The 21662-nt window shown below is 44.3% G+C and overlaps 1 protein-coding gene across 2 annotated transcripts; it reads right to left on the reverse strand.

Moving 5' to 3' along the window:
• Window positions 1-409: 409 nt before the first annotated feature.
• TMEM74 (transmembrane protein 74) lies at window positions 410-6691 on the reverse strand. Of its 2 annotated transcripts, none has more exons than XM_064507804.1 (2): window positions 6618-6691; window positions 410-5589 (listed from the first exon to the last, which is right to left on the reverse strand). In XM_064507804.1, the coding sequence occupies exon 2, from the start codon at window positions 5383-5385 to the stop codon at window positions 4429-4431; it is 957 nt and encodes a 318-aa protein (XP_064363874.1). In that variant the 5' UTR covers window positions 5386-5589; window positions 6618-6691; the 3' UTR covers window positions 410-4428. The 2 variants fall into 2 exon arrangements, with proteins under 2 accessions (XP_064363874.1, XP_064363875.1); XM_064507805.1 differs by having other exon boundaries at window positions 410-5541; window positions 6618-6676.
• Window positions 6692-21662: the final 14971 nt, after the last annotated feature.

Below are 21662 nucleotides of genomic sequence, written 5' to 3' on the forward strand. Positions count from 1 at the left end.
CCTACTAATCCCCCTTTTGCCCCCCTTTTTTGTTTTCTTTTGGTAATACCCTGGGTTAGGTAGAGTTACTCCTCACTTTCTGATTGGGAAAGAACCACGAGTACAGGGCAGTAACAGCCGGGTGGTGTGGGGGTAAATAACTGGGCAAGCTAAGGGGCAACCTCCAAGTCCATGTCCAGCTGCAACTGTAGTTTCCGCTCTGAATTCAGCCCTCGTTCGGCAAAGTCCTGGACACAACTCCCTGCAACTTGAATAATGAGAGATTATGCCCTCTGTAAAGAGGAGAAGCTGATACATAACCAGACAGGTATTGATACACAAACCAGATAGGTATTGATATGTGAAGGGAAGAGAAAACTCTTACAATAAGCAGCTCAGCAAAGAGAAAGGACAGCCACAATGACAGAACTCAGCTTTACAGATTTTTATTTTTTTCCTGTACAGAATGCTATTACTATTATAATAAGGCATCAAATGCACTATCGAAAAGCTCACAATGAACCATTATGTTACATTTTGCCCGTTAATAGGTCAAAAAAGAGTTTTACGGGATTAAATCAGTTATTTTCCCAGTTGGTAAACATTATGTTCATTACGGACAGATTTTTAAAAGAATTACAAAGATTAAAAAACTGTAAACATATTAAAAACAGCAACAACCCAGCATAGCTTCCTAGGAGAGAGTTTTAATTTTTTCTGCTGCAGGTCTGGCTTCAGAGGATGGCAGTGAGAAAGCAAGGCTGGCTGTCCATGGAGACATGGGCTTGATACCAACAGCCATAACGGGTCTGTGGAGCGTGTCGCGATGGGCCTGGGTTTTGGCGATAGCCCACAGTAGGCTTTCGGTAGTTTCCAAATGGCCAGCCTTGGTCACAAATTTCCGGTCAAGGGAGATAAACCACGAACACCACAGTCAGCACGGAGCTATTGTAACAGTCGAGGCTGAGCTGCAATGCTAATTTCTGCCTGCGGCTCTTCAGGGTCGATACTCGCCCCTGGGCCAGGCTGCGGCACCGAGGAGGAGTAGGGAGCTCCTCCTGCCCGGCCGGGGCCACCTGCACCCTGAGGCTGGCCGAGTTGAGGGAAAGAGAGAGGATGATAAGATAGAGCCTCGGCTCCACAGCCTGGCACCCACTCGGCCAGTTGACACATCATGAGGTAGAAAACAGGAAAGTGTCATATTTTACTATTTGGGTCAGTCGGTAATAAGCTGGTCGTCCTGTGGCACTAATCACAGCACATCTCCAAGTTACAAAACCCACCCGCTGCACCCACAAACTGACATCCCCACAGAACGAAGCTCTCCATCGATCCATGCAACAAGGTTAGCACAGGCGATGAAAACACAATTTTCTTCACACTTGCACCCTTAAAGCATTTAAATTTCGAGCAGAGGAAATCAAACTGCTAAGGTGTACGAGAGGGCAATTAATTTCCCTTGGCCTCAGCCTTTGGTACTGCCTTTAGTGACTGAAATGATGCACACTCATCCACTGGGCGGGTGGACTAATACATTCATTTTCCAGAGTCAACCATTAGACAACTGTTTTGGTTTCTATCACACTGTACATCATTAAAACCTGAGAGTTCAGTGGTTTTATATCACGTCACCAACCCACACAGCCTTACAGTTTGTAAAGGTATAATGTTTGGTGATCGGAGAACTGTCCTGAGAGTTTTTGTTTGCTCAACTCCTGCGCTCTTTGCTCGGGAAGCCTTCCTTCCCCTCTTCCATAGCACACATTAACACCAAAATAAAGAAACTGTGTTAGCTCTCTTACTTAAAAATTTGTATTCCTCGCATTTCTGCAGTGCATACTTAGACTAGTATGTTGACTTAGGTTTCGTTAAAATGTTCAGGGAACATTTGAGGGTTCATTTAAATGTTGCAGGCCCATGATCTGTGACAGGCATTTTACAAAGTGTCAGAAAACTTCGCACTTAATAATAATATACCGACAGTCTGGGGAGCGTTCCCTTTTCTAGTGCTAATAATCAGCATTAAGGCATGCCACAGTTCTTACAAGAAATCTGTGATCTTTACAGCGTTAGCTGTCATCCAGCTGCAATTACGGAACGTACTCCAATTTACTGCATATGTATCATTAAAAAATAAAAATAATGGCTCTGCAAACCGCTAGCCTCCTTCGCAGAGCTCCCGCTGCGTAAGTGAGGAGACGTAGGGCGGCAATCCCCGCGAGGGGCCCGGCCTGGCAGCGCTTTCACCGCGCTGACATGACGCCCCACGTCACCGCGCCGGGGTCCCCTCTCTGCGCCACCCGCCTCTCGCTGCCGGGGGCCTCCCCTCTCACGTGGGAGCTACTCCAGGCGGTTATCTTAGGTACTGGATCCACGTGGCCGACGGCACGTCCACGAGCTCTCCACGGGTGCCGTTAGATGCTGGGGAGCTCCTGTCATCGAGCCCGCGCGATGTCGTGACGCGCACCCACAGCCCCGTCCTGCGGGCAGACACGTAACGCGGGCCGCGCCGTCTCCTCAGCAGGGCAGCGCCCGGCCCTGGTGCGCGGGAGGACCCCGCGCTTCCACCGCGCAACTTCCGAAACCGTCCGCCCACGACGGGCAGAGTGAAGACGGAGAGTGCAGGGGAGAGGCCGCAGGCACCGCGTGAAGGCCAGGGAAGGAGCCGGCAGTGCAGCCTCTCCTCTCGCTGCGGGAGCGCCCTGGGCCCGGCCGCGGCAGCCCGGCAGCGCTCGGGGCCTTCCGGACACCCCGACACCCTGGGAGCTCCGGTTCGGGAGCCGCCAATGGCCGGCCACAGCCCCAGCCCGGCAGGAGAGGGCTCCTCGCAGACCCCCACAAAGGGAGGTAATGCCGACCCCCCCTCCGAGACCCCTCCTCAGGTATCTCGGGGGCGTTGCAGCTGGAAACGAGCCTAGATTTTAAAACACTGGATATTCCTGGTATTTCAGACTTAGCTCATGACTGACAGCACCGCAGCAGTGAACCACGTGTTTCTATCAAGCCAAGTCTGCACGGACAGAGCTCTTCCCTGATATTTGGCTGTGCCAGAGGATAGGACATACATATATATATATTAGCCACCACCATTCAGTAAGAAATGACATTACTGCGTACAACAATCCTTGTTGTTTTTCCTGGCACCACAAAAATGCAGCTCTAACTCTCCACAGAAACTGGCTGAAACTGAAGTAAATACCACCAGTGGAAGAGGTTTCTGGCTACCATGCCGCATAGCTATGATCAACAGCAACACGGACCCTTGACCATCCGCTACGCTGAGTCCCACGCCAGCCCGCCTGACTGCCTGATATTTAGCTTTTGTATTTCCTGAAAATTTATTTTTATTTAACTTTCTAAAATAAATTGTTTTCTAAAATGAAAGCTCCCCCAAAGCTCTGTTTGGATGTCTTCTTTTGGGTTGTGAGAAGGCTGACAGCCTGGGGAGGTAGCACTGAAGTTTCAAAGGGACCAGTACGATGCAAACGGGCCTGGTCTAAGCAGAGCTCTGCAGCTGAGCCCGAGTTTCTTTTGGCGTCTGCACTGCAGGAGAAGTGTTCAGTGCCTGCTGCCCCTTGCTTTTTCAGTCCTTGAGTCTTTTGAGACTCCAAACAGGAGATCAGTTAATTCAAGTTATGGCAGTTTTCATACCAAGACGTCTGTCCATTAGGAACTGAACTTCTTTCATATGGGCCACTATAGCTATCAGAAGTTAATGGTTATCAGTCACTGCTAATCTGAACTGAAATGGAACCACTGACCTCAAGCTGAAAGAGCCATTTGTCTCCTACCAATACCGTGAGCCATATGGTCCCCTGCCCTTTGACCCTTATTTTATATTTTAAATAATCATCACTAATTGCACCATTGTTCCAAAGTGCGGGAGATCTGTGCTAAGCAATGACCAAGTCATATTCGTTTTTTTTTTCCTTAGCTCTCACTCATGGTGGAGAAGGGGTCAGCTTAAAATTAAATTAAATTAATTACATGTCTTAATTAAATGTCAGTCTTGCTATCTGATTATTGGTCCTGCTTCTTAATATGATGCCAAGTAGGCTGGTAATAAACCTTCTGTAGGCTGCAACAATTAACAGCTTCCAAAGTGGCAAGGATGTTCCTGTTTTATATGGGAGTAATAAGGAAATTATACAGGCAAGAGACTGAAGGAATATTTTATATTCTGATAAAGGAGCATCTGAGGAACCTACTTATCACCAATCTCTTTTTATTCAGTGGTTTTCATCATTTTATATTGACCGCATTTTCTCTGGCTTGTTTTCCATTTACAACAAGTGCTCATATATTGCAAACATTCGGCTATAGAGCTTAAGAAAAAAACCATTCTTGTCAGACAAATAAACTGCATCACCAGCTGTCTTAAGCTGCATCTGTTTTCTTTAATGAAACATATTTTCCTGTAGAAATGCTGCCTTAAAAGTCATGACCATACTAATTATCTATGGCAAGCACATCTTCCTCAACTAATGATAGCTCCAACATATTATCATTTGCGCCAGACTTCATCCTGAAATTGAAGGACCCATACAGCTTTGCAGACTCCTTGGAGGACGCAAACCTGCTCCTCCGGTACAGCTCCCCTTTCCACATGGACATCATGAGCAGGCTGGACAACACCACTCCCCCCAGGGTCAAGAGACACAACCCGGCGATAACGCATCGATCCAAGTGAGCCCCAATCCTGGCGCTCTCGTTCTCCAGTCTCTCCATCTCCCTGGCGGCCACCGTGTTGGGATCCACAGTCACGTCTCTGGGCACCACGTAGGAAATAATCACCAGCAAAATGCCGCTAACCAGGAACAAAATGGCACTAATGAACCCGTAGTCTACGGATTTCCCCGAGGCTGCTTCTGAGGCGGCGTCATCTTCCTCGGAGACCAGGGACGGGGAATCGTGACCCCAGGCAGGCGGGAGCTCCCTGCAAGAGTCCTGCTGCGGAGGGGGATCCTGGCAGCCGCCGCTCGGCGGGGAGGGGAGACTTCTTGCGTGCTCCAGGTTCACATTTTCATCCACGTAGGTAAACGACGTCTCAAGCTCCTGGGCGCAGCAGCAGGCTTTCTTCTTCCCTGCTTCCTCCTCCCCCGTCAAGCGATGGGGCTGGGAGCCGGGCTGGGAGCCGCCGGGGCCAGTGGGGTACTCCCGGCAAGAGGCGCCCGCCGGGGAGGGCAGGGGTGCTGAGCTGGGCTCGGCCGCCCTCAGCGAGGACTTGCCCTGCCTTTCGCAGCCCAGGGCTGCCCCGGCAGCGGCTGCTCTGCCGTGCACGTCGCCCCCGTCGTGCTGCTGCCGCTGCGGCTCGCGGGGAGGGGGGCACAAACTCCAGCCGCCGCCGGTGCCCAGCGCGGCCTGCCCGCCCTGCTTGGCGAGGCAGAGCAGCTCCATGCACGCCATCGGACGCTCCCAGCGAGCCCCCGCTCCGGGCTACGGCATCCCGCTGCACACGGTGCCCCCCACACGCCCAAGCAGCATCCCGGTGCAGGCGCCGCTGTATCCCAGGAATCTTCTACTCTTTCAGCAGCGTTTTGTTAGGGACATGGCTTGTGTCAGCTGTTAAATGATTAAACAAATCCCCTCTGACATTCATTTCTTTTCAGTCTGCAAATGAAATAGCAGAGGAAAAGGAAAAAAAAAAGCCAACAACAACAAAAACCAAACCCGACAACCTCATGATGATACATTAATAAACCAAAGAGCAGATAACATAAATTCAATACATCAGTCTTCCTCTCAACTGTTCAAGGGGAGACGGCAAACACGATTGTTTTAACCACGCACTTAAAGCTGCAATCCTCTTGCAGATCAGAAATCTATTAGGGAGCCTAATCAACCTTTGACACCAATATCCAATTAAGGCAGTACGACATGTACAGAGCAGGGGATAACCAGAATAACTGCGTAAAATGCCAGCGAACAGAGCTCTCTATTCTTCTAGAAGCAAGTAACTTTTTATCCCCCAAATTAAGAATTTTAAACTCAGATTCACGGACTAATTAGAAAGCCACACGCAAATCCCATGTAGCTCTGTAATCCGGGATCTGTATTCTCTGGAGGAAATCTGATAATCCTACGGGAAAAGCAGTGCTTTCCTATAGCAGATCTCCAGTTTGATTAAGAGCTTTCGGAATGAAATTACGCCTCAAAGACTGGGGACTCAACAACGGCTATTACTTCCCATCTGCAATTACTACACCCGCTATCCCCTCTCGGAGCCAAATACCCTGTGTCATTAAGGAGAGTCCGCAGCCCAGCGGATGCCCAGCACACATTTGGATGCATGTGCGCTCACACGCACCGTGCAAGCCGTGCCCAGCACGTAAATTACGTGTGAGGGACAACCGGCAACGCGCGCTCAGAACCGGGGGGGACCCGCCGCCCTGCGCGGCGCCCCGCGGCCGGGCAGGACCGGACCCACACGCAGCGCCGCCACCCCGCGGCTCGGCCCCGCGCACGCACACGCACACGCACAGGCACACGCACAGGCACACGCACACGCACACGCACACGCACAGGCACACGCACACGCACACGCACATGCACACGCACACGCGCGCCCCTCCGCGGGGGCGCCCTGCCGCCGCGCCGCCCCCGCGCAGCCCCCGCGGCCGCGCGCACCTCGCCCCTACCTCCGCCTCCCGCGGCAGCGCCGCGCCGCGCCGAGCCGGGCGGGCAGCGCCGAGCCGAGCCGGGCGGGCTGTGCCGGCGGCGGCGGCGGGCGGGCGGCGCGGCGGCACGCTGGGAGTTGTAGTCCGGCGCCGGCCCGCAGCCGCGCCGCTGCGGCAGCGCGAGCAGCAGCCGGGGCCGCCGCTGCCCGTCCGCTCGCAGCTGCCGGCGAGGCTGGGGGCTCCCCGCCCGCTCCGCGCTCGGGCCGGCCGCCAGCGCTCAAAACTTGCCAGTCCGCCCCGCCCTCGCCGCCTCCGCCCGTTTCGGTTTAGGGATGAGCTCCGGTAGAGCAAGCCTGGTGAGGCTGGCGTGGTGTCTACCTTCAGTTCGATCGCCGGCCAAGCTTTTTTCCATGAGCACGAGAGCTAGCGACTTGCTGCACGGAATAATAAAATGAAATCCTCAAGTGACTGCGGAGCTCAGACTTGAGGGCACATCCTCCACACCGCAAGACTTGCAGGAAAATCTCAAGAGTTGATTCCAGACTCTTCTTGGATGGTCATGCACTTTCTGTGACAGGCATAAATGACTGTGAAAAATACTGTCGATAAAAATGCATAATGAATTGAATTGCCAATTCGTATAAACCTTTGCTGGCTTGTTTTGCCAGTGCTTTCTCTAAAGTGATTAGTTAGGATGTGAAAATAAAACGCTTAGGAAAAAAGAACTGAAGATATCCATTACAGATGGATATAGTGCTACTGGGGAAAAACTAGGCACTGAGGAGGCGAGGAGCAAGGAGGAGGGGGCTGTTAGTGTAGCGCAGAAAAGAGGATGCCCACGCAGAGCTGGAGTGAGCAGCACCTGCCTGCGTGGCTGTCAGGTAAGAAGGCAGCGATACAAGACTGAAAGCAAAACTGGGAGGGAACCAAGCAGGCAGAAGGGAGAAGAAGGGCAGATGTGATAAGGAGTAGTCCTGGCATCAGTGAACAGGGTATTCTCTATAATGACTCTTTGCTGGTTCTGAAATGCTATACTAGACAAAAAACATCAAATTCTTGGAGACTGCTACTGCTTAGACCTGAAAGACCCATCACAGAAGATTCAGGTCTTTGTGGTGATAACTGCCACGAGCGTGAAAACTACTTGTCAGGACACAGCAATATCAGGCAGGAAATTCTTTGTGCACAACCAACGGAAGTGTCATTGATCTTCCAAAACCCAGAAACTGCAGCACATATTCTGGAATACTTGCTAAACCTTAGTGACTTTTCATTTACCCATACACAAACACCTTGCTGCTCTGACAGCCACTCTCCTCCCCATTATGTGCCGGCTTGTGTTGGGAATGCATATGAATTTGTTGCTAATAATTAAGATCCCACAAAAAGAGAAGCAAACGGAAAGGGAGTCATGACTCTGTCAGGCCAAAGATTGTCCTTTCTTATATGTCTTCCCAGGTGATGCTGTCCCTTGTTTTCCACTTACAGTGCACAGACAGATGTGCACTTTATAGTGCAAAATCATGGTCCAGTCATGACCCATAATATTGATATTTTTTTTCTTACTTTGGATGCAAATAGTTAACAGCATTTTTATTTAGAGAATGTAAGTGATTGTTGCCAAAGCTCTGAGGTGTGGAGGTGGTAAGATGAATGCATAGCAACACGTACTCTGCAAACACAAATACAGCTGGTGAAAAGATTAATCCAGCAGGGGCAGGAAGTAAGGACATTCGTCGCAATAAAAATGGCTACATAGAGCTAAAACTGGAATGATGGACACACAATGGGACAGGAATAAAAGACTGGAGTAGACTGTCAAGATCAATGAGTCTTGTCCTCTCTGTTGCAGCCTAACACATCATGCAATCCTTTCATAGCCTGAGCAGGACTATGGTAGCAATGCAGTGATAATATGGGATGTGACAGTAGATTGATTAAGGTGTCTCAGTTTGCATATAAATCTGAACTGTGCTCTAGACTTGCTTGGAAACTTTCTTCCAGTTGACCCAGTTGTAAATGGCTATCTGAACTAGATGTATAAGAACAAGATGTATGAGATATCTCCATTCCAGGCGAGCTATGCTTAGCATGAGACTGGTAGGAACTTGTAAGGTTCTAAAAGTGGTTTCACTCCGTCTAACGAGCCAATATCTGCAAACTTGCTGAAAGCCTGACCAGCCCTGAATAAAGCAGTTCTCCGAATGGTGCACCCCATCATGAACTAATGAAGGAGGGGTGTATAGATATTCCTCTTGCCCTTACCAGTCCAGGAAATTTTCTTGCTTCTCAGTGGAGCATTCCCACAACCACTTTTCTTCTTTTTATTCTTAACTTTCAGCTTAATAACATGTACATGGAGTTTTGGTGCTCTTGTGTTTGCTGAATCTTCAATTGCTATCCCTTGCCCTGTGCTCTGTGCTTGTAATGGGGCCTTGAGTTTCCAGCGGTCTCTGCAAGTGTTGAAGATGCCCAGGGCTGCATAGCTTTGAAAATAAGGTGCGCTCTGGCCAATGTGGCTCAGACTATAGTATATTTAGAGAATACAGACAGACTATTGCATACACTTTCCATTTGCACTTCATATTACTGTGCACATAATAATACACAGCACATCGTATTACTGTGTAGAGTAAATTGGCCAGGGAGCCAGTAACAAGGGGTTGCAGGAAATTTGAAAATCTAGGTAAAAAAATATGGACCCGTGTACAGATCTGTGAAAAATAACAAGGACAGTAGAAGTGAATGAAGAGGCAAAGCAAAACTGTTATATAAAGTGGAAAAGAAAAAAGTGATATAATCTTTTGCTTAGAGAATATAAGTATTCTGAGGATAGCAAGCAAATATTGGGATATCTCTCTATGAAAAGAAATATCTAGCATTTCTATGTGTTTAAAACACATTACTGTCACAGATCTATTGATCTATAAAGCAAAAGTAGATAGAAAAGCAATTTATTTCTACTCTGGTTGCCTTACTAACCCACATCCATTGTTCATTAATAAAAGACACAATAAGTAAATGTACAAAGAGATGAAGAATAAGAAGATGTTTGACAAGTCATACCAGAAATGTCAAGTGAAGATTAAATCCTTGCAAAATACTTCTGCTTCCCATGTCTGAGTATGTGAAATCACAGTTTGGGTAAGTAGAGCTTCTGGACAAGAATAAAAGAAGTCCCTCCTTGGTCTTAGAAGGGTGACCAGGAGGGTTGAGGAGAGCATAAGAAGGGACCTGCAGACTGTTTGGAAAGCATGCTATGTTCTTATGGTGCCTTTTTTGGGTCAGTTTGCTTGGACATCTTTAGCAATGTGCAGAGAGACTCTGCAAGTAGCATACACACAGCTTAGAAGCTTAATGCAATTACTTTTGGACTAACCTACAGGAAAGGCAGGCTATAGCGAGCTGTCAGGCTAAGCTCACCACCCTGGTGTGGCACCTGAGGAGCCTTCTCTCGCCTCCTGGGCACCGATGGGCAGGGGACACCCAGTCTTGGTGGCTCCTGGGCCGGATCCAGGTGTTGCTGGGCTGCCGTGTCCTGCTGGCTCTGCCCACACTGACATCTCCAGCCGGCGACCTGACAGAGCCCAACTAGTCCAGGCGACACCAGTCACCCTCACCAGCTTCCTTGTTTTCTTCCTTCAGGAACGCATGCTAGTTCCTGTTGGCAATTTCTGTCTTGAATCCCTGAGCTCCTCGCGGTCCCCATCTTAGCAGTCCCACCCTGACTGTGCTTTTTCCTTCCTCACCATCCCACCGAATGCCTTGCGGCTCTTTCTCAGCAGCTTGGTGCAGGTGAGATGCAGAGCCATCGCTGAGCTGGGCCTTGGCGTGTCTGACACGGGCATTGCTAGGCACCTGGCCCAGGGGGTGACCACTGGACACCTGGGGTGGTGGAGGAGTCTCCTGCGCTCTGTGCCTGCCTCCGCACAGGTGAGAGCTGCACCCCTTGGTGCCTTCTGCGGGACCCTATACTGTGCTGTCACTCACCCCGGAGAGAGCCAAAGTGTCCGCTCATTTCCACCCATGGCCACACCTGGGGAGATAAGGGACGTGCTTGCATCCAGGTGGCTCCAGGGGTGGGGGCCTGCAGCCTTGCACGTAGACGCGCTACGAGGTCTGCGTGCGCTGTGTCTGCTCTGAGTGCCAGATGTCGTGCACGCTAATGGTTCCCGCAATTACATTCTCCAGACACTCTCCGGTATGGTTATCCTTGCCACTTTCCAGCACAGTTGCATGGAAAAACAGTGATTCACCTCCAATAATCACAAATAAAATCTGGGACTTTTAACGAAACAGATGTCCAGTGCAGAATGCAAAATACAGAATATGGAATGAAGGAATGTAAAGGTAAAATAAGATTGCAGACTAGCCTGCAGGGAAGCCAACCTGAAAACCAGAAGCTGCCTAGGAGACAAATAAAGAAAACACCGAGGAACTTTTAAGCAAGGGATTTAAAGGACAGACAATGCACAAAAAAGAGAGTGGGATATAACAAGAGGAAATAATAGCTTGTCTCATAAACTGGTGATTTTTCTTTATGTTAGATCTGGAAACAGAAATTACTAATGCCTGTTGTAGTATGTATAAAACTATGGGTGAAAGAAGAAAGTGAAGGCTGCAGTTTCTGACAAGCCAAGGACATGCAGCCTTCAGCAGAATATATATTGCTGGTGACAGAATGAGGTTTTATAGAAATTATCAGGAATAGTAGACCAAGGTTCTATATTACCAGCAAAGAGTTGAAGATTACTTCTAACGACAACAAAGTTGTTCACATTAGGGAGGTAATGCTAATAATTTATTGAATGAGCCTGTATTAAAAGGACAAGGTATATCAGAATAATAAAATGCCTTCCCTTGGTAGTGCTTTTTGTCCACTTGCTTCAAAGTACATTAAAAACCTGAGACTATTATTTCCATTTTAAAGGTGAAGAAACTGAAACATGGGGAGATTGTGTAATTTGTTACAAGCCAGACAACATGTTTGTTAGCACCAAAATCAAGGCTAAAAATAGAGACTAGAGCCCTGTTCCTCCTTCCACCCTCTGTAGCTAACTGAAAAGGGCAAGGCATGACTTAGGAGGGAATGAAAATCTACATACCCAACTGAGAGAGGGCCATAGGCATGAGGAATGGAGCCATAGAGCTGTATTAATCTCATAAGTCATGACATCGGAGCAAGATATGCCAGAAAGGCACATCTGTGGAGGTGGCTTTCAGAAGACTACTCTGAAAGGATTCAGAGGACTGCTGCAGTCCATACTAACTGCTGATGGTGGTCTCTGTATCTTAAGTAGCGCTTGAGGCCTCTTCAGCCCCCAGAACAGCCTGGATTAGAGGACACAAAGCAGAGCTACACTTCTCTCCCTCTTCCTCTCTCCCCCAGTCTATTACATTGAATATCATGCTGAATTTCTCTGCTGAGCAAAGCCTTGCCCATGTGTCTAGTCCTGGCCCCATCTAAATCACTAGGATTTTTGTAAACAACTTAAAAATAGACCAGGATTTCTTATTGTCTTCCACTGCCTTAGCTGCTGTCTCTTGGTAGCAATGCGTTTCTGTGAGAGAACACTTCCTTTAAGGAATGAGAAAAATCTGCTTGGTGGGTAGAACAGCCTAGCAGGGGAACAAGGGGAAATGTAAGACCAATTGCAGTAATACAGGCTCTGACAGTGAGATCTGGTAGACATGTACAAAGGGCAGCATTTCTTGTTCAAATATTGAAAGATAGATTGAACAAAGTACTAGAAAATATATTGCAAGGAGAAATCCTTCATGGGGCCACAGGAAAAAGCTAGACCATCTATCTAGGGATTTTCCTCTTTGAAGTCCTATGCTCCCATTTGTCTGGTTTCCAATTGGATGTGGTCAGAGTGAAAGTAGAAGGAGAAGTTTTTCGTCTTTTGGAACAGTCAAACCTTTAAAGTCCAGCAGGTCCCCTGAACTTTGAAAATGCAACTTGAGGTTTTTAAACAAGACTTCTGTTGAGATCAGTGGCAGGCACTGCAGACCAAACACCCACTCAGCAGTAAACACGTAATGCATCAGATATGGTCAAGGCTGTTAACGTTCTTTTTCTTGTCACCTAGCCACTGTTCACGTTCCTAAGGACTTTCTGTTTGCTCTCCTTCTTTGATAGCTTCAGGGGAGGGAAAAACACCCCTTCTTAAGACTGAACTTAATGGAAAGATATCTGGAGTCAATAGAGGAAAATAAAGAAAATGGCCTCATGGTTTTGTTTTTCTTTAGTCAGGAAGCATGTAATGAAATATGACGTCATCCTCTATATTAAAGCAACTCTCCTATAGTTTTTAATTGCTATGTACTTTGAAATTGTATATTCAGACAGGCATAGCACACTGCATTAGCTCTTTGGCAAACAGAAGAAGTCTTAGAGATTCACATGCTGCTAAAGCAAATGTTGTACAGTTTTCTCCTCTGACACATCAGTGTCATTTTTATCTGGCTACTATGTTATGAATGCAGTAAAACTGCAATGATGGTGACATCTACTATATACTGACAGGACTGTAGGCACAATATGAAAAAAAGCACATGCTTCTTTGAGCAGTTGAAAAGCTCATAATGCATTATTTATGGGAAATCAATACGTATTTGTAATAACTACATACATATGTCTATCTATCCATCCATCCATCCAAAGAAGCAAAGAAGTCTCTCTCCCATCTATTGGTGAAAAATAGAAAGCAGGGCCACAGAGGATTTAGTCTGCATTAACTAATTACCTGTTCCACTGGTAACCACTGGGGACTCACCACAGGCAGGCTGGGTTTTGCAGGGTGGTTGGCTCTTGAAAAGGTGATTTTTGCTTGTGGCAAAGATCTCATTCCTAGGCACGCAGGTGTCTATTATATAGTCCTGAATGCTCTTTCCATCTTGATGAGGATCGCACTATAAGAGACAATGACACAAAGAAGGTCCTTTGGCAAGAATTACAATAGTGTGAGGCTTGAGTGGGTGCAATCGTCACTGGAGTCCTCTAGTGAGTGTTGTGCAGAGGACAGCAACTCACCCACATTGCACACGAGAAGACTGTGGTGATTCAAGGGCCCAGGCAGCACCTCTGTGAAGGGGAGTCACTGTGCTGGGGGGACAGGGCGGCTCCTGGCCAGATTGATCACACTTTTTGCTGGGCACTGCAAGCACCAAGAGACCTGCAAATGGACTCCTTCTCATGGGTGAGTGGCATTGAAGGACAGGCAAACAAGGGAAGGGTATTTGCTGTTACTGTGTGTTGTTAAATTTATTGCCCTTTTCTCTTTCCCCGAATAAAGATTTGCACACTTTCTCAGAGCCTTCATGAGTGGGGAGCCTTCTGACTGGCTAAGGGCATCTGGTTTTCTTGTGCTTCTTGGGTAGGGTTTCCAACTGGTTTAATCATTTGCCTAGGGATGTGAAATACATTGGTGCTACTGTTTTCTGCTCTCATGAATTACCTAGCCAACTATTATATATAGATATTATATTAAGATAATATGTATTATTCTGCTACTCTTTTTATCTGAGGCATCTATACGTGCAAAACATATGCAGAAACAAATAGCTATATGGAGATTTTGATGGAACGTAGGAGATCTGGAGAGAAGTCTTCCCTTCTCCTATTCCAAGTGACATTCTCTCCCCCACACAATACTGTACATAAAATGAACCATGGAGAGCTATTTTCCCAAGCAGACGGAAATGCTGAATTTTGAGGTGGGTAGTTGCATTTCAAAGCCAGAAATCCACATGAAAGACATTTGTACAGTGCCATCTGGACAAGTTTTTAATTAATATGGAAAATAAAAAATGAAAGGAGAGACGAGCAATTTCTTCACATTCACATTATGTAGGCATAATCCTACCAGGAAAAAAATGAAAACTTACCCATGGTTATACTTCCAAAGGCTTAACATAGAGCATCTACCGCAGATTTATAAAAATAAACTTAGAGTGAGAAAGAAATATTTTAACAATTCTATGGATAGTTTTATTAATTTATTGACTTTATTAATTTAGAAGAATATTGTTTTTTTAAGTAGAGATAGCAAGAATGCATAGTGACAGTAGATGAAGCAAAACTTGTATGTATTCTGAATGATGGAGTTTATTCTCTTTAATCAATCAGGATCACTTTTGAGGAAGAAACAAGGAGATGAGTCTCCTTCTGTCTTAATGCACATAATATAGGAATTTAGCTGCCTGTTTGCAACGTAACTGCCCCTTTGCTATCTGGGCAGCAGAAAGTAATAAAACATGATTAAACTGAAGACTGAGTCCGCTGCCTGCCTGGTGAAGTCTTGAAAGAGAAAGTAGATGTGGAGTATTTGACTTCCAATATTTTGCAGCTTTGAGAAATACTGTCACTTTTTAATGATTGATCTGCTTTCTCATCTGTTTTTCTTGTTATATTTTTAAATCAGGAGCATTGAAATCCCCATTTTTCGATGACAGAAGAAATCAACAGATACTTGTCATTATGAAAGATTTTATTCCATTTATCTTGGGCAAATTTTAATATATTCTTCTTGTCTGCCGAAATTTATATCATCAGTTTCAATTTGATAGAGTATTTTTCACATCTGGAATGAAGTTCTCTGTCCATTGCTAAAATTCATCTCGTCCTTTCCCTTCCTCACACAAATTCTATAATACTTTAATTAATGGTTTAATAGCTGTCGAGATCTTGGAATAAAAGTACAACTCATAGTTAAACAGAAATGACACACTTTTTATGCTGGAGGAGAAGTAAGCAAACCATAAGTCTGCAAGTGTGAAACCAAAGGCGTAGGGAACATATGTCTCCCGTTGTGAACAGGTGCTAACTCAGTCAACGTGAGTAAATGATGCTAACACTGCTACATGAGGCAACATCTGCGCTTAAGGTGAATTGCTCCCCAAAATGGCCAGATGCTTGGGACAGCGGAAGAAAAGGCCTTGCCTCAGATATTTAGGTTATTATAAAGTTGTTTCTTTACTCTGCCCTGCCTAGAAACATCGTTAGTTAAATAATTTAAGAAGTACAACATCTATGATGAAGTCTGAATTTAGGAATTTACTTCAGGTATCAAGACAATGAGTGTTCAGGAGAAAATCTAATTTTATTCCTAACATTATTTGAGCTTGAAAAATGACATTGTGTCTACTTAGCGTGTTAAAAGCCATGAAATGTATTCTATGGATTAGTACCAGATGTTCCTCTGGCCTCCAGATGTTTCTCCTTGGGTATTTTCATTCTATTCAGAACATTGTTGCCAAGTCTGACTTCTTTTTCCTATTCCAAATTTCTGACCATGTATTCCTAAGTCTGGGTTTTTCTCTGACTTGCTCTAACATTCAACATCAAAAGTAGTCTGTTTCACTTCAGTTATTGAATTGGAGCCAATAGAGTCAGGTTTGGCATTAACTAAATCTGGAGATAGGCAACATAGACATCGACATCTGAACCAGCCATCTTGGCTTCCATTGTTGTGAGTGGCTATCAAGTTGTTTCAGTCTAAAGAGTTTAAGATGACCAAATGTAGGCATTTCATTTAGGATGAGGTGAATCTTGCACTACACTCTATTGACTATAACTGTTGGTCAGATTGGCTTTGGCACACACCGGCATTTTTACTGTAGACAGGTGCGTTTAGATTAATCCCACCCTAAATGGCCAGTTGTCTTTGATTTTCAGTGGGTTTAGTGTAACAGTCTTGTTTAAAAGATACTAGCCTGCTTCCTTATCAGTAAGACTCTGAAAACTATGTCTGGTCTGGAGTGGGGAGATTTCTGTTCCTCTCTCTTGTATCTTCTTGTCTCTTCCTCAAGCTTCATTGGTCTTTCTTGTTCTCACTCTCTGCTTCTTCCACTCTTAACTCATATGTTAAATATTAATATTAGGCCTGAAACAGAGGAATGTTTTCATATCTCCTCTGAGCCACCACTACAAGACAGACTTTTTTTTTGCTGAACTCAGTCTATTTTGATCCAGTCTCCGAAGCATTGTTCTGACTAAGAGACCAGCTCAATGGTGAAAGGGATATGTGTCAGCTCCTCTAGAGTCCTTCAAATACAGGTAAGAAGTAGTAGTATTTCACCTGTTTTGCAGTTTCATATTGATTATATTTTGTTGACCAAGGACTTGCGTACTGACCTCTGCCATCCGCTGAGCCTTTAAACTCCTCGGGACAACTGTCAGGTTTGTATTCATCGTCCACATCTCACTCTAATGGATGGATATGTGGATAGACGAAAGAGGGCAGTTACCCAACTCCCTTGATCTCTAGACTCATATTCATGAGTCTGACCTCTGACCTCATGGACCTCATGACCCTTCTGACCTCATGGACCTCCTTATTCTGCATATTGCAGGGTGAAGAAGGCTATTAATAAGAACTGTGATCAATACTCTCACAAAGTTGCATGAAACAGTGAATTTGCATCTTTTTTTATTACAGTTACAACAAAAGTGAGTGTATGTGAATTTTGTGCACAGATGTACAGATGTAATTTTGGAGATGTGACCATTAAAGAATGGAGGTTGTCACTTAGACAAGGATTTCAAACACATGTAGAGCTACTAGCATATGCATAATCTCACTGTACCTACATTTTTAAGGCGTCTTTTGGATATGGGCCTAGAAATTAAATTTTATAGGAAATATTTTGTCCTATACTAAATTATATTTCTGTTTAAGGATAGTTTTTCTACTTACATCATTAGACCTTGATTTTTTCCTATGGCTAAAACTGAAATTTGCTCCTTTTAGTTATAAAAATATATTATAATATTTCAGTACCTTATAAAACTTACTTACTTCCAAGGCCATGCTGAAGCTTTTTCTGAAATTTTCTATAGATACAGACAAATGGTGATTTAATCGAGAAATAGTGAAAATACACATTCATCTTACAGCTTATTTCTGTCAAGAATATGTAAAAAAATGTTGAAAATGATTCTTGGGAAGTATGAATTATGAATGTAGTTTGTTGTTGCTGATGTTAAATCATGAATATTGCTGTTCATGGTAAGCATGCATACATTTACATGCAGGTATTACAAGGGTGATTTATGCATTTCTAGAAATGTAAACGCCTTATTCCTACTAGTCTGGAGGTAATGCCAAATACCTGCTCATTCTAGTACATTCTGTTTGAAGCTTCAGCCACGGCAAAATAGCACCCTGATTTAACTTCTGTTTTGGGGGCCCATTCTAACACCACTTACGGAAGAAAAACAGACCTTACTTTCAGCAATTGAATTTAACTGTAAAAACAATACTAAATAATGAGAAAGTAGAGATAGCCAAGTGGATTTCTTGGTCTCCTCTACCACTCTGCTCTGTGTAATGTCTATCCATTCTTCTTCTCAGGGGCAAAAATTTAATTGTCATTGTGGAAAATTGCTGCTAAGTAAAGCTGATCTTGAGTCCATGGGATTAAGTGAATATTGTATGAAGAGATGCAGCTTGTTAAAGTCAGCCTTTATGCATGGCAGGACTGGATTTCTAGAACTGCAAAGTGAGAACAACTTCAATATAAAGTTAAGCCACTACCCTTGAATTCTTCATTTGGGGCAATGCTTTTGGAGGTATTTTCTGTGACATGAGATGTCAAGAATTTTGAGGAACTGTTGAGGAATAATTTGAACAGTGATTTTCCATAGAAATTTTCAGGAATGATCATCATATATTTAGATAGATGCTAAGAGTGTAGCCCCTATGTAAATCTTTCAAGTCTCTTGGACACTGAGAAATTGATTTTAATTGGGCTCTTTTGATGTTTAAAAATAATTTCTTTCTTCCAAGGAGGGATACCTGTGATTTGATACTGTTAAGGAGGACACATTTTGTAAGAAAGCAGAACTGTAACTGCCATCTAGTTACAATTCCACTGCAGAACTGTAACCAGTTTTTTACTCTTCAAAGAGAGATACTTTGAAAAGAAAGTGAAATAATACTATCCAGAGCAGAAGCAAGAGAATAATCATGCAGAGATGCATAGCTAAAATAACTTCTCTGTTTAAATATCTTTGAAAATGATATTAGGGAAAAGGACAAAGTGAATCAGTCAGGTATCTAAATAGAGGTATCTAGTGGTTCAGCATGTGAGACATCCATGTCGACTGGCAAATACAACACCAGAACACCAACCGTCTAGAACAACAGCCAGGTATAATACCCTAAAATATCCAAAATGGCACTAGACATCCATGTTTAAGTAACTGAATCCCACTCAGAGAGCCTACCTTGATTTGCTAAAAATACTTCAGAGTCGGTGGTTTTAGAAAACAGATTTAAGTAGCTAAAAGATCATATTCATACTAGAGATCTCTCTTGCTTAAGGTAAAAAGTGCTCCCCAAACAAATTCTTGTAATCAAGTGTCAAAATGATTATCATTGTTTGAATAGCTGGGGGAAATTTAGAGGCTGTAAAACCGAAAGATTAATTTAACCAGTGATGCAAGAGACTGAGACATGCCTGAGGCCTCAATAGCATCCCCTGCCATCCTGACCAAGTGCCAGAATGAGCTCATACCCTCATCTCAAAGCAAAGATATATCTTTTTCCTTGAAGATTCCTAAATTATTTCTTTGAGTGGATAGGGAGAAAGCAAAACTTGCACTTGATTGATTTTTACCTACCTGGTGGGTTGATGTAATAAAAGACCAAAGCATTTTACCTAGGAGAGGAGAATTATTGTAGCTGAAGGTTTAAACAACTATGAAGAAAAATCTGCTGCTGCTGCTTTGTTTGTAGGAAGTGTTTCTTTACTGTGCTTTTAAATTCTTGTCAAGGGCATTTAGAGCACTAACTGGGCATTCTGCAGCATGGAATTTTTAAACTGGAATAAATAAATACTACCTTATTTAATGGAGTGAGTTGATTTTCCAATAAAGAGGAACTAGCAGCATAAGTCATCTGGCAAGCTATCATGCTGGCCTCGTATGCTAAAGCTAAAAAAAATTCCACAAAATATCTACCTTAACTGTGACTGTCTTCTCATAGATGATAAATCCTAAGCAGAAAAAGCAATGTACTTTGTATGCACAACAAAACACAGCCCTCTTGCACAGCGTGTGATGTTGAGGTCAGGCAAAAGCCAGATACAAAGATATCCCTGTGCAGCACCTGGCTTGCAAAGAACCAGAGGAAATCCCACCAGGAGAATGTGCATTGAATAGCTAAGAGCACCTTTACATGCTGCAGAGAAGTGTCCATCCCTGGATCTGCATGGATCCTAAGAGCCCTTTCCCCTTATGGAAAAGAAGAGAGGTCACCAGACCTATGGCAATAGTGATTCAACAGAACCAAAACTCCATGTTCAAAACCTCACCTGAGCCTAACTAATAGTACAGAAAATCACCCAGGGCAGTGACTGAGATTCTGCTAGCCGGAGACACCTCAGTTCGGCAGAAATGAAATAAGGGTTAAGAAAGGGAGAAGGAAGCAATTCTTATGATTGCTGATAGGATTGATATATTGTAGAAAGGAACTATGACTTTGATGTTCATTCCACTCTTACCCAGATCCTCAAGCATTGATTGTTCCTTCCTACATTTGACTTCCAGACCTGTAAGCATTTCACAAAAGATCATCTTCTTTTATTTTTCTCCCCAAAAGAAACAATGAAGAATTAAATATACATGCATAGTTTAATGTTATGTGATCATTCCAATGCCAGGACCACTCTGGATACAATAATTTCAAAGTTACACTTTTGTGATTGTCTATTCTATTGATAAATGTGCGGATTTATACTTGTAATTTATTTAGTGTAAGGAAGACAAATCAGGAAAAAAAAACCCAAATCAATGACTAACAGACAAATTACAATTCAAATCTACCGTTTCTGTATTAATATAAATTCAGTGTTGCTTCACACCAACCATTGAGTTATGTCAGCCTATTTTCTGTTTGTTAGGTAACCAGTTCCAACGAGCTTTGATTCTGATGAACTTGTCCTCATCCTTTTTAAGCTTTTACAATGACATTTATGCCTATGATCTGAAAAAGAATGTTATTCCACTTAAGAGGATATGTCAACATTACTGTTTAGAGTTGGAATGGGTGATACTTTTTAATCCAGAAAATATCATGTTGACATTTTTTCAGGTGGCAAATTAATCACGCAAAAGATAGAACGGCATTTAAAATAAAACATCTGCTAGGGTTGTTATTGCCAGTTTTTAATTCAGCAATGACATGTGTATATTTTTCACAGTGGAAGATTTTATTTTTCAGTCACTGAGTGCTCTGAACAAGTTCAGAATGGAAAACTGAACATGTGCTGCTAACATTCACTTTGAGTCATAAAAATGCCTTGATAGTGCTACCACCATTCAACTTCTCTTCTAATTCCAAAATCTATCCATTGGCTGAACATTTATACCCCTGATATGTTTGCTTCTGGTAAGTGCAGTAAGAGGTTTTCTTGGTACAAGGGGTTGCCTACCGGTAACAGGGTATCTTGCATTTTGTTGCACTAAGAACATGTGCATAAATTAAAAAAGGGATGATGTCTGCACTACGAAGAGCAATCCAAGACACCACAAGAAAATAAGGTATTGCTTTGGCAAAATGAAGAGACCATTTGCCTACCTGCTCATTGTTCTATACTGGTATGTCATATTTTCGAATGCTACTTCTGACATAGGGACCGTGTTCCTAACAGCTCTGTATTGTAACATTAGGCACTGTTTCTCCACTAAGGGGCTGAGGATCCTGAGTACATGCAGGCTCTGTTTTAGTCTCTGAGCATCTTGTCCCATGCCGTTTAGTTGCATCACAAAGTCTAGAGTCAATAAGAAACAGCTGGCACAGGTAGTTAGGGAGCATTTGAGCTAGCTTCACCTGAGCGTTACGGTCCAGACCGTGCATGGCGGGCCTAGGCTTGATTTCAGTGTGTGACTCTAGGCTTAGACCCTGTCAGGTCTGGAAGCTGCTGCCCTGAGGGGGCTCCATGTGCACGATGGGACTCAGTGCTGTGCCACTGTGACAGCCAGAGCTCTGCTTACGCTTTGCCTTCTGCCTGTCCTTGAGGATGCTTGGTGCCTTTTGGCCAAACGAGTGGAGAAAAATT

This window comes from Dromaius novaehollandiae, chromosome 2 (genome assembly GCF_036370855.1).
Source record: "Dromaius novaehollandiae isolate bDroNov1 chromosome 2, bDroNov1.hap1, whole genome shotgun sequence".
Classification (NCBI taxonomy): Eukaryota; Metazoa; Chordata; class Aves; order Casuariiformes; family Dromaiidae; genus Dromaius; species Dromaius novaehollandiae.